At 33.6% G+C, this 14,831-nt stretch overlaps 1 protein-coding gene across 13 annotated transcripts in view; it reads left to right on the top strand.

Annotated features, from left to right (window-relative positions):
• Window positions 1-14,831, top strand: part of LOC117327453 (CUGBP Elav-like family member 2) — an 87,374-nt gene that overhangs the window by 28,543 nt on the left and 44,000 nt on the right. For all 13 annotated transcript variants that reach the window (XM_033884446.1, XM_033884444.1, XM_033884434.1 and 10 more), the window contains exon 4: window positions 10,747-10,795. In XM_033884446.1, the coding sequence (XP_033740337.1) occupies window positions 10,747-10,795 (49 nt within the window). The remainder of the gene's footprint in view (window positions 1-10,746; window positions 10,796-14,831) is intronic.

Genomic DNA, 14,831 nt, shown 5'->3' with positions numbered 1-14,831 from the left:
GTGCCTTGTTTGAATAGTAATCAAATCAGGTTAGGGCAGTTGTTGATCAATAATAAGCCTAGAAACTACCTTTATGGTCAGTGTAATTCCCCTCTCCATCATTTTCTACTTTCCATTGATTGTCTGAAAACTAGTTCCAAACACTGTTGATTTGCCACTATAACCACTGTCCAGAACTTGACAGGTGTACGGTTCAGATGGTCAATCCCTGTTAATGATCACTGTCTATACCTAACTGGCCGTGGCTGTAAGCCGGATGTCGTCCTAACCAGCTGATGTCCACCAACAATGCCACCAATACTCATTACACGATTTAATAATTCCTAATTATTCTCATTTGATCAGCTAAGGATTACAAATCAGTTTCATTCACGGTTCTGTACAATTTTGTGTTGAGGTTGGGGTGTGAATTAGCTCCCATATAGAATGCCAGGAAGCATTTTGGTTTTGTAGGACGGCTGGTAATTATTATACAGGGATAACTAGGAATACCCATCATAGGTTTACATAGAAATCAATAGGCCTGTTACCATGACCTGTAGGGTGCTATTTGTTTTGTGTTTGTTGATCAATATGTATACAGAGGGTAGTGTTGGTGGTTAAGGATTTGACATTAATAGGCTTTAGTACAGGATCACAGACTCTGAATAGTATTAGCTGTAAATCAGAAATAACGTTTTGTCTTATCATAGGGTTTTGGTCAAACCGCTGAGTCTGAAAGTCGCTCAGTAATAAGATTAGGTACTTGGTTTAGTAATTTTCATTGTATAGCCTCTGGTTTTTTATTGGCAGTTGGTAAATTTAGGATAAAGGCACCCGAACATTCCATATTCGTGTTCAATACACTACAAGCCTTGGGATGTACATTTTGCTTTTGTGATTGAAAACAAAAATCAAAAATTATGTGTTCAATTTGTGAAATTAAGTTAGATCTCGGCAATAGAATCTGTGCTTTTAGTAAAAAATTGTCCTTGAGCTGCTATTGAAATCCTGTTTTTGATAGAATTTTATCAAAGCAATTAAATAACTTAGATTTGTTTTTAAAAAAAATGAAGCATTGTAATAGCCTATTGCTTTATTTTGTACACTTTACTGAAAGGTACTCTGATAGAAATAAAATAAAACAAAAATACTTTATTTTTTCAAAACAAACTGACAGAAAATGTAAAGGCCCTCAATACTGTGACAAAAACTTAAGACATTGGGTATAGTAACTAGGGAAATCTGGTGTGTTAACAATATAAATCACCGCCATATACAGTATTTTAGGCCATCTGAATTGAATAATTCATATAAATTTGTTATGAATAATGTGTTTATGTAAATTATGTGTCTGTTTTTTTTCTATTATGACTATCATTTGATGACATTTATGTGCTGAAAATCAAGATCAGCAGATCTAGAGGTCATCCTTCAGTTGGAGAATCCACTAGATAGGATTTAATGTAGACGGAAGGTAACAAAACATCAATGATGTTTAGTGTATTTACATAGTGATTTATACCATCAGGGGCAGAACTTGTTCTAAATTCTTGGCAATGAATAGAAAATTTGTCAAGTTGAAATATTATATTGTAGAAAGTCAGAATTTCTTTTCTTTCAGAAACCAGATCGACTGACAAGTTTATGTAAGGCTGTATCATGATAAATAATCAAATTTAGACTTGTAAACATTTTGATTCAAGATTTAAGTAGAAGGCTTGTAAATTTTAAGTGTACACTTTTCATCTGGCAAGACAACAGGAGTGTTATGAAAACAAATGGATGTGTCGATACCTGACGCCTTGTAGAAGTGCAAAATATTTTCTCAAAGACATTTTCGCTCCAGGTGATAAAAAAGGTAAATGAACTGGTTACAGTGTTGCTATGTATAGGATACACTATATAAAATCAATGGGATAAAGTCTTCATTCTCAGTTTGTTGTAAATCTTTAAGGCGCGAAAAATAGATTCTGCTATGTGCAGGTCAGGCCATTTGTCAGAGTGAGCGTTTAAATGCTGATTAAATTATGGATATAACTTAAAATACAAAACTAATAATATAAATTATAGAAATAACTAATATACAAAACTAAAGGCAGAACTGGAGACAAATTGAAAATGATATGGTGAGGTGTATATAGCACATAACCAGCCATGTATATCAGTTTCGTGTGGAATTACATAGGTCTAGACGTCCTTAAAAATCAGAATTTTTATAGGAAGTTTGCAATTTCTCTAATATAAACACTCCACCTACACAGATTGGTAAGCAGCTTTTTACTGGACTGCTGTGATGCAAACTTTGTTTACTGATAGTACAGATGTATACATTAAAATCTGGCATAGACAAAATTTAATGACCTATTACACAATTGATAATTGTAAAATAAAAACAGCATTTCTTCCTGCATCAACCATAATTTCTTAATACAGACAGGTTTTTCCTCCTAACATGAGACTATAAACTTGGTATCTTCGTTAATATCTTATTTAATTTCATGCAAAGTGCATGTTAATCTATCTGCTGATATGATACTGGCTGGATTAGTTAAAAGTAATACAGGTTATACCCCACATAATGTGTTAATATGAATATTAACAAATTTTAAGTGTTCATTCGTTTTCAATTGATATAACTTCACTTCACAAACCAATAACCAATATAGCATCTGGTGGTTTGTCGTTATGGCTTGACAAAAGAAATTCTGTAGGTTGCTGTGGCCGCTGGACCTGACTGGTGGAACATTCATCTGACCAATAATTTGCTTTAATTAACTGGACCAAATGTCTGGTATCTGATTTGTCACTTAGTTTTAGTTGTTATGAGTTTGGGTCTCCAAAACGTTTGAAAACTTATAGAAAATTTGAAGCAACTGGTTTTGTTTCAGCCTATTGTTTGTTTTTGTTTTTCCAGTGATACACATTCTGTTTCACTCCTGTGTGTTTGGTAAACACATGGGGCCAAATGTCCTATTTAAAGGCCAGGAAGTTTCATATACACAAGATAGTAGGAAAATATTGACAAGTACATAAAAGCAAACTTGCTGTAGATCTTGATTTTAGGAATAATTGGTCTTTGTCTTTAGATAAAATAGTTTCTGGTCTGAACAATAATATTGGTTACTTTAGTACTGGACATGTGAAATCTGGGAGAAAAGGAACCCATGTGTCATTGGCTGATCCTGGAATGTCCTAAGTGACCAAAACAGTGAAGTCTGTTGGGGTAGGGTTTGAAGAGTTGGGGGGTGGTGTGGATCATATAATTGCCAGAAAGCTAATGAGTTGTAATATTGAATATCTATATATACCAGGGGCAAGGAGAAATACAGGTACACAACACAGATGTAAATTTGTGCTTTTTATTAGACCTAGCCATGCCAAGAATATCTGGCATTATCCATTCTCGCTTCTTTACTAGTGTATTGGACTGGTCTGAGGTGGCTGCCTGCCAGATTGCACACCAGCTTATTAGAAAAAGAGCTACTGTTTTCACTTTCAACAAACAGATCATTAAAGAATGCAGTACTTCAATATTGCGTACTGAGAAAAATCTGTTCAGGTCTATGTTTTCATTAAAAACAGGGCTTGGATGCCTTATCAACACAGTACGGCTCCCTGCCAGGATTTTTTCTCCCGCTGATTCCATCCAATCTTCCTAGTGAGGAAGAGGAAGGATATGAGGAAAATGATAACATGTGTTGGTGGTATGTTTAGTAGTACTTGGTTGTCATGTTGTGTCAAACATTGTCTATCCTTCATCACTATGACTACGAGGAGATCATGTGAGTAGGGACTACCGAGGTCTTATTATAGTGACAACATTATCACAAGTATTCTCGGATGATTATAACCCTGGGACGCCTTTGGTTTCCGTTGTTTTTTAATACAGCCACATGTACTACATGATATCATCAGTTCCATTTTGTGATTGCATAACACTGTTGAACAACATTTTGAACTTTAAGAAATGTTAAGGTGTATGCATGAAATGTAGCGTCCATCAAAGGCATGATGAATGTCTGCCTCACACTTCAATCCTTTAATTTTTGGAAGAAATAAAAGATTTTCTTTTTGAGTTCATGAAACACATAGTAAGGAAAGCATATAAGGCATGATTCTAAAACAGTTTTAAAAGTACTGCATTGATAAAACCAAGATGGCCCAGTGTCAGTAGAAATAGTTTGTGCACATGGGCACATTGGGGACTACTTGCCTGATTAGCAAGTGCAGAATTCTTCATAATTTTTACCTTTTCCTTGGAGTAATCAAAGATATGTATTAATTCAGTTTAATTAGATAACTGTTTCACGTTTAAGTGCATTTGAACCCAAACTTTCCCGAAGACCATTGATGCAGAATTTTTTTTCTGACCTGTAGTTTCTTTTTCTCCGATTATACACGTATGTTAAATCAGAACTTATTTGTAACATTACAGGTATCCAAAGTTGTTATTTTCCACAACACTTAAATTTTGAAAATGTTGAAGCTTCTGTAGGTGCTACTAAGGGACACAGCAGTTTTCTGAAGTCCTTAAGGTTTTAACCACATCTATAAGCTGTTGTGAGGAGTGGTGCTCTGAGGTAGTGGTATTATGGCTGGGGATGGTGTGCCTGGTATATGTAAAATGATGGATATATTATTGTATTGATCCACATCACAATTAGTTCAGAACTCTGTACTTGCTACTTGACACTTAAATCTCGCAGTTCCCAGGTGTGATCGCAGCAATTTTACAAAAGCAACTGACAACGTCAGTAACAAGCATTTCATATAAACCAATGGAGTTGACAAGTTACAACCGTAGAGTAATCCTTGTCTCGGTGATAAGTTCTAATTGGAGTTGAGTTTATCTGGAAACAGGGTCTTGGGTTCATCAGATGGGAGGGGATTCTTATCAGAGTCATGTCATAGCTTACACGTAATGTGTGCAGGAGTGAGTTTCCCCGACTGGCTTTCTGTTCACCCTTGGTCTGTCATGCTATCTCACAGATGCATGTTCATTGTAGCATATTCATAAAATCTTGAGAGTGTGTTGCACTTCCTACTTGTATTCAGCGCCAGAAGTCTGGCACAAGCATTCGAAGATTGTCATGTTTACTACTATTACCTTACTGTCTGGTGGCCATGAAAGCATAAATACTCATTTTATTAATTCTTAACAGACTAGAAAGGAAGCCAACTCATTGCTGTTGTCTAGCATTTAAAAGTTGTAAAGTATATATGTATAACAAGAAATTCAATATCTTTTATTTTCTGTGAATCAAATTGAATTCAAAAGGGAAGGAAATGTTGAGACTTATATCCAGTGACAAAACAGTAGACATTGACATCATACAAATAATGTCAATCATATGTCAGTATAATGTCCACTGACGGGTGTTGGATAGAAAGTTATGGTTTGTCATTCCGTACTGTGACAATTTTCATAATGTTTTAATACATATCAAATTTGGTTTAACTTAATGTATTGTAGGTTGAATTACTTTTATCAAAAGGGCCAGAATTTTAATTGTAGTCCTTGATGTAACATGTTGTGCCAAAGTACTCAGAAATGAAATTCATTACTTTGTCAAAGAAGTGATCTGTTCAGACAGATATTATATACTGGACTGATTTTACAAATTTCATTCAATTAATCTTAAAGACCTTGAACACTGTTATCTGAACATATATACATTTAATTTAGTTCTACAATGAGGTCATGGTTGAGTATTACCAATTTAAAAAAAAAAAAGTTTTGTCAGAACTATTGAAAGAAATATGTATGAAGTTTTTTAAAAAAGTGTTTTCTATTTTTTTATGATGAATGTGAGGCCAGTTTTAAAAAAAAATAATTGGAAATTTGAGAACCTGTCAAGCATGCCTCCAGTTCATTATTAGTGTAAAGTTCTCAATGTTATTGGCCATAACTGCTTACTTCTTAAGATAATATAATGCCTACAATGATGGAAATTACCATCCTTGGATATATATATGACCTTAAGTTAGATAAAGCAACCTTCTTTGTGCTTAATTAAGTAATTTAGTAGAGTATTGGTGGATTGAGCCCCTTAAGTTAATTGTTTGATATTGATATTTGCATTTGGACTATTCTGTAAAAGTAAATTGACTAAATTCTATATTCACTATCAATATGAAGTACAGTATAATAATCTTACAACACCAGTAGAGGGAAAGCATGCAACATTGAAAGGAATTTGAAAAAAAAGAATGAATAGTAAAGCGCATAATTAATTTGAAAGATAAAGAACAAATTAAATGCAACATGATTGAATCGATTTGGACACCAATGATGTGTATGTAATGGTAGATCTTCTGGGGCTTCTTGGGAGACAAGGAAGTACTGTATAATCCATGGTAAAGGTGAACAAATTATAATGACAAATGCATTGTACTTGATATTCAAAATGATTTATTAGATGTATGCAGCCTAAATTATTTTGTAGTAACTATTAATGATATTTAAACCCATAACTCCAGTCATCAGTATGGAAACTTGTCATGTTCTTCTGGCATAAAATATACGATGCTTGCTTTGCAGAAAGTGCCTTTTAATTACTTGATAACGTTTGTGCACTGTTGAAATCGTGTCTTTAAAGTGGATGTGTTGACAATGTAATGCAGATAGATTGTTTCTGGAGTAAAGAGGTGCCCAACCTCATAGCATGGTTGTACAATGTAGAATCATGACGAGACGCCAACACAACATATTTAAACTCTGTTTATGCCACATGACTAGATTAGAATCTGACTCAAAATGTGCAAATGACTTAGTTGACATTAAATGCCCTGAGTAGAAAGATGGATGCTTAAAGAAAAAAAAAATCACATTTGAATAAATTTGTATAGATGTTCTTATTAATTCTTATTTCAAAGTCGTAAACTTGGCATCTCAATGTGATTTATTGTTGTCAAATGAAATAGTTATCACTGTCCTTGGAACATCATCATTCATTTAAACCAGTAGTGTGTTATGATAAAATGTGTTACATATTACAAGTTGCTACTAGTTATACCTTGAAAACATCACATTGGAACCAATTTGTGAATATTCTGATTAACTTGTTCAAAATTCCATAAAATCATTTCAATTTATCCTATGTAATATTATACATACTCATCCTGTGCATTCTCCAGTAATACTAATTGATTTTGTGTTGAATCTCCTCATTGATAATGTGATGAATTAACCCTTTGCCACATGCAGGTTATAACACTTCAGCACTCTGTGCCAATAGTGCAAAGATACATTGTTGCAATGCAACATTATTGCGCTGACTGAAATATATATACACCATCTCAATGGCAGTTTTTGAGAAATTAAGCTTTGTTTTGATTAATTTTTCTAAACCTAATTTTAAAAGTGAAATAGTTGTTTTAGACATTTTTAGTAAGTTACAATTATGTTCAGAATTTCTTAAATTTTAATTCTGTGCTATTTTCTTTATAAAACCAACAACACATAACCACGAAATCAGCTGTATACAAACAGAACAGAAAAATTTCAAAATATTTTGACAATGTAATTTATAATTCATTGAATTCCTGTACATGAAATGATTCATCATTAACTCCCAAATGAAACAAACTGCATTTTCAAAGTTTTCACAAGAATATTTCAACAGTTCAGGCTTAAGCCTAGAATATTTTATATCCAATGTCGCGACGAAGGAATGTGTATCCGACCATTTCGGGTCAAATCTACCTTCGTTTTTCAAATGCCAGCGAGCGTAGTTATTAATGTGTCGAGCTATGGTGGAAAACTGATTCTCATTGAAGAAAAGGTAGAAATAATCAATGGGACTTGCAGTATCAAAATCAAAAGTTTCTGGAAGTACTGGCCCCGTTTCCCTAACAAAATCATTTACTGTGATCGGCGAAAAATCTCGGTCAACATTACCTAATGGCGGCGGTACAACTAGTCGCCGTTCGTCCTCATTTTCGGACTCGTTATCTGTTGACAGTTCATTTAGAACATCGTTAAGATCAATATCTGACTCAATGTATTCAGGTCCAAAGCCATCGAACTCTAAATTATCATCATCGTCGTCAAAAACGTCGCGCAAAATCGTAGCCACAGCCGCCATCACGCCTCGTTGTTGTCACACTTTTCTACACTCATGACTCACACTTTCTAGGTTAATTTATTCAAAAACTTTCGTATGAATGACGTTTACAAATCTGATTGGTCGATGCATTGATATCTTCTTAAAATAGTATCAGGGATTTCCAGATAGGTGTCGCTCTCAATCACGGGATTTTCCATGTCTAAGTTTACCGAACCGGCATGGCGTCGAGAGGCGCTTACATTGAGATAACGTAGAGGCGTCGAGAAGCGCTTACATGGAGATAATGCAGAGGCGTCGAGAAGCGCTTACATGTGGCAAGGGGTAAAGGCGTCCAGAGGCGCTTACATGTGGCAAAGGGTTAAGAAGGCAATTTTTAACATTGCCACTGAGTGATACACTAAAAAAGTCTATACTTAAGTTGTGACATTTATGGGTATTGTGGGTGGGAAAAAAAGAAGCCAAATAATTCAAGACAGACCAGTATTAATGGATTGTGTGTTAGTTGGGGAAAGCAGGCAGGGGAGATGTTTTGTTTTACATCTCTTCTATTATAGTTTTAATTTGTTTTGATGTCATATTTCTTTGTTTTAATAAATGATAATATACACTGTCAGGTTTTTCATTTCTGAAGTTTTGGTTGAAATGGATTTGTAGAAACTAAAGGAAATGAAACAAAAGACTGACTAAATTAGATTGAAAAAAATCACCACAGTCAAAATATTGAATTTAAATAAAATATTTTGTGTAGGGGCAATTTTGAGTGGATTTTTGGCAAATATATTTATTTCACCTCAATGCAAGTTGTTCAGCTGTGATAATGTTAAAAATGCAGACTTGAAAAATAATTGGTAATTAAAGGCAACACCATTGTACACCTGCCTATACTACTAGTATCTATAGCGATGTTTCATTTTCTATGATGCAAAACTTTTCTAACACAAATTATTTATAACCAAAAAAAAGTAGAAGAACATGTTTGTAATGGCCATTACATCTTGTAACTGAGGTTTTGCCAGGTTTAAATAGTGATATAAACTGTCGGTGTTGAAAGGTTTCACATGTTATGTGTTTACTGGTATTTTAATGCTGTTCACCTGTAAGGTAGCAGGAGTTACCTGAGATACACCTGGACAGGCCTTCAGATGCTCGTTAATGTTTAAACGCCCTAACTCTGACATTTAGTAGCTACCCTCTGTATCAGCTTTCCTGATGGTTTGCAGAGATGTTATAATGATGAGGATCACCGACCGTTTCTCATCGCTCCTTTCTAGAATCAAATTGAACTGCATGAGGTAGCGCCAGGCTATCAATATTGCAGTAGATTTCTCAACATATTGATGTGTTGACAGGTCTCCAAGCAGTCGGTGTAAAATCCTGTCACTTTACCTTGTTCTGTTTGTCTATCAATTATTTATTATGTTTAAATCCACAGAGACTTGAGCTACCAATTTTTCACCATTCTTCATGTCAAACAAAACTATATGTCTAATGATTTTCTCTAATACTGTGTTTGTGGATCAATTAAATTGTTTCCAAAATATGTTTCTTGTATGTTCATGTAAAATTGGATGATTGAGTTCTCTCTGATGTTTATCTTGCTTAGTCGAATTATTATTCTTGTCAATTGAATTTCCACACTTTATATTTAAAAGCATAACATTATCTAATTAGATGTATATTAACTGGAGTCTTCATTGACTCCTAATCTGTCACTGTTAAGTTGTTTATCCAAACAATCCTTGATTTGTGTGTTGACCTGAATATGAATTAATTTACCTACTAGAGGAAAGTTAATTGCTTCGTAAGTTGTCAACAATCTGTGTAGGGAAATGCATTCAGTAGTAGGCAATGCAATTTTCATCAGGATCTGGAATCTGAGGTGTGTTGGTCAAACCCTAAATTGGATCATCATGTTTGTGTTTCTCAGAAAGTCGAGATCACTGACCATACTGTGCTATCATGGTTGTGTCCTTGAGGATTGTCAAGATACTTAATCCCAGTAGCTGTGGTTAGCATGCATTGGGATTAGCAGATACTGTTTAGGGGGGTACCAAGGTAGCCACCATCAGCTACAAAAGAGACTCTCCTCAAAATGATGCAGACTGTTGAAACAGCAATTCACCAAACAAATACATTTTTTTCCATCATTAGTAACCAATAATTAGATTTCAGACATGTATTGATAACATGTTTTATGTCCCATTATTAAAGGATTAGAACTGTCTCTTCTGATGTCATATCTTGTCCATGTCTTGACTTTGAAACCATCAAAAACATATTTTAATTATATAATCAAGCTTGAAGTATGCCTGTGTCACCCAGATGTATGCATTCTGTCATAATTAGGTCACTGTTACCATCTCTGGTCTAAGGTTAAGTAAATTACCTGTAGCAAAAGATGTTGGCTAATAAGGAGAGACATTAGAAAAATTAATTTATGGTCATTAATTGATGAGGTCTTGGCTTTGTTAAATAAAAAGGGAAACCTGATGCATGCAGAAGAAATTAAATACTAAAGATTGATTAAAACATTATGGAGGAATAGGAAGAGCCTGGATATCTATCTTCATTTGATTTTTCAAAGTTACAAACTGTTTTGTAAGTTATAACTTGATGTTTCATTGTAAAATGAGCATTCTATATATACCTACTTATACTGCTGTGTATTTAATATACAATATCTTTATCTTTCCAGATGCACCATCCAATACAGATGAAACCTGCTGACAGTGAAAAAAGAAATGGTATGTTAGATAATTATTTAATTAATAACATAGTAGTTTCCCTCATCATTGTTAAAAACATTGAGGCATCTTCAATAGTTTACATCATTATTGCTAAAAAACATTGAGGAATCTTCAATGTTAGAAACAACAAATCTTCATCCAGGTTACTGAACATAGGGAGATGGAGTATAATATACCTAATGAAGAGTTTAGGATAGGGAAATGGAGTATTATATACCTTATGAAGAGTTTAGGATAGGGAAATGGAGTATTATATACCTAATGATGCATTTAGGATAGGGAAATGGTGTATAATATAACTAATGAAGAGTTTAGGATAGGGAAATGGAGTATTATATACCTAATGATGCATTTAGGATAGGGAAATGGAGTATTATATACCTAATGATGCGTTTAGGATAGGGAAATGGAGTATAATATACCTAATGATGCATTTAGGATAGGGAAATGGAGTATTATATACCTTATGAAGAGTTTAGGATAGGGAAATGGAGTATTATATACCTAATGGTGCATTTAGGATAGGGAAATGGAGTATTATATACCTAATGATGCGTTTAGGATAGGGAAATGGAGTATTATATACCTAATGATGCATTTAGGATAGGGAAATGGAGTATTATATACCTTATGAAGAGTTTAGGATAGGGAAATGGAGTATTATATACCTAATGAAGAGTTTAGGATAGGGAAATGGAGTTTAATATACCTTATGAAGAGTTTAGGATAGGAAAATGGAGTATTATATACCTAATGATGCGTTTAGGATAGGGAAATGGAGTATTATATACCTTAATGATGCGTTTAGGATAGGAAAATGGAGTATAATATACCTAATGAAGAGTTTAGGATAGGGAAATGGAGTATTATATACTTTATGAAGAGTTTAGGATAGGGAAATGGAGTATTATATACCTAATGATGCATTTAGGATAGGGAAATGGAGTATTATATACCTAACGAAGAGTTTAGGATAGGGAAATGGAGTATTATATACTTTATGAAGAGTTTAGGATAGGGAAATGGAGTATTATATACCTAATGATGTATTTAGGATAGGGAAATGGAGTATTATATACCTAATGAAGAGTTTAGGATAGGGAAATGGAGTATTATATACCTTATGAAGAGTTTAGGATAGGGAAATGGAGTATTATATACCTAATGATGCATTTAGGATAGGGAAATGGTGTATAATATAACTAATGAAGAGTTTAGGATAGGGAAATGGAGTATTATATACCTAATGATGCATTTAGGATAGGGAAATGGAGTATTATATACCTAATGATGCGTTTAGGATAGGGAAATGGAGTATAATATACCTAATGATGCATTTAGGATAGGGAAATGGAGTATTATATACCTTATGAAGAGTTTAGGATAGGGAAATGGAGTATTATATACCTAATGGTGCATTTAGGATAGGGAAATGGAGTATTATATACCTAATGATGCGTTTAGGATAGGGAAATGGAGTATTATATACCTAATGATGCATTTAGGATAGGGAAATGGAGTATTATATACCTTATGAAGAGTTTAGGATAGGGAAATGGAGTATTATATACCTAATGAAGAGTTTAGGATAGGAAAATGGAGTATTATATACCTAATGATGCGTTTAGGATAGGGAAATGGAGTATTATATACCTAATGATGCGTTTAGGATAGGAAAATGGAGTATAATATACCTAATGAAGAGTTTAGGATAGGGAAATGGAGTATGATATACTTTATGAAGAGTTTAGGATAGGGAAATGGAGTATTATATACCTAATGATGCATTTAGGATAGGGAAATGGAGTATTATATACCTAACGAAGAGTTTAGGATAGGGAAATGGAGTATTATATACTTTATGAAGAGTTTAGGATAGGGAAATGGAGTATTATATACCTAATGATGTATTTAGGATAGGGAAATGGAGTATTATATACCTAACGAAGAGTTTAGGATAGGGAAATGGAGTATTATATACTTTATGAAGAGTTTAGGATAGGGAAATGGAGTATTATATACCAAATGATGCATTTAGGATAGGGAAATGGAGTATTATATACCTAACGAAGAGTTTAGGATAGGGAAATGGAGTATTATATACCTTATGAAGAGTTTAGGATAGGGAAATGGAGTATTATATACCTTATGAAGAGTTTAGGATAGGGAAATGGAGTATAATATACCTAATGAAGAGTTTAGGATAGGGAAATGGAGTATTATATACCTTATGAAGAGTTTAGGATAGGGAAATGGAGTATTATATACCTTATGAAGAGTTTAGGATAGGAAAATGGAGTATTATATACCTAATGATGCGTTTAGGATAGGGAAATGGAGTATTATATACCTAATGATGCGTTTAGGATAGGGAAATGGAGTATTATATACCTAATGATGCATTTAGGATAGGGAAATGGAGTATTATATACCTTATGATGCGTTTAGGATAGGAAAATGGAGTATTATATACCTTATGATGCGTTTAGGATAGGAAAATGGAGTATTATATACCTAATGATGCGTTTAGGATAGGGAAATGGAGTATTATATACCTAATGATGCATTTAGAAGTCATAACAGATTTTGTTAAATGAAATGGTTGAATATTCCATAGAAAGAAAGATTGCAAAGACCTGCCATGTGTGTTTTCCTCACTCTGTGTTAACAAGCTGCAGTGATGGAAAACACAGCTATTTGCTTATCACTAAACATGCACACATCGTCTGTTCGTTGATAATTCAGTTATATTAAGTGGCAATTTAATACCTTTGGGGAAACAAACCAAGGTTGTGTTGCGCTCATCATTTGATACTTTTGTCTCCCTTCACTTGAGGATTTTCCATTGGAAATAGCAGGACTTTCCATTAATGCTTTTATATACAGTGATCTTGGAAGAAGTTTAAAACTTGTGTTCTTGTTGAAATTTTTGTTTTACATCAATCAAAAGATAAAAGTAAAAAACTTGTTTATTCACAAAATTAATGTATATTTATAGATTAGGCAACTATGATTATGTTGTATCATATGTCTTTTTCCAGATTATGCAATATCAAAATAGGCAATTTTTTTGAAAATTCATAATAGAAGTTTAAATAAAACTTCATTGCAAATTAGGTTGAAACTTTAAAAGTACTCCCCATTGTGAGAGATTCTGTTTTAATTTCCTCATAGGATGAAATGAGCAAAAAATAAAAAATAAAAAAAATATATCACTGCTCAAAATTACAGAGTGATATGATTAAATCCTGTTCCAGAAATACAGATTCCATACATCAAAATTAATAAAAATAATAAAAAAAACCATAATAGGATTTACTTGTTTGGGTAGCTGATTATATGACTGAAAGCATGCAGTCATATGAGAAATATTTGTTAGAAGGAGGTTTGAGGTATTTAGCAGTTTTGCACCAAATGACCCTTGGAATGGTGTAGTTTCTGTCACGGAAACATGCCTATCTGATGGTAGGAGGATAAGTAAGGAGGATGGAGGTGGTGTGTGTGTGTGATTTACAACCTCACCACAACTACACAACCTTCCCTGTGTAAGACAAGTGGACATCTGGTCAGAAGTTCAACCTCTCCAGGCTTCTGTGATCTCCAGTGATGTTCTTCATGTATTCTTGTTCAGATCAAACATAAAGGAATTTAATTACCAGTAATGTTTTGAAAGAAACCATTTCCAAATGTGAAGTTAGATGCTAGCAGATTTATAGACATATTTTATCAAGAGGTCTAGCTGCATCTTCTTCCATGATATATAATACGTACATGTGTGTTCAGCATCAGATTTATAGACATATTTTATCAAGAGGTCTAGCTGCATCTTCTTCCATGATATATAATACGTACATGTGTGTTCATGGTACTTTCAATTTGTCAGTTCAGAACTTTAGTTTTGCTACTCCATCAGATGCTTTCATGTATGAAATGTTTTTAAAATTGATGGTATGACAATATCAAAATTATGAAGTTTTATGTTAAAAGATATTTCAAACAATTTGTCTCCAGTAAGTCTGGATCATTGTAATTG

The sequence above is a fragment of the Pecten maximus genome, chromosome 5 (genome assembly GCF_902652985.1).
Source record: "Pecten maximus chromosome 5, xPecMax1.1, whole genome shotgun sequence".
Taxonomy (NCBI): Eukaryota; Metazoa; Mollusca; class Bivalvia; order Pectinida; family Pectinidae; genus Pecten; species Pecten maximus.
This window is presented reverse-complemented; position numbering and strand designations above follow the sequence as displayed.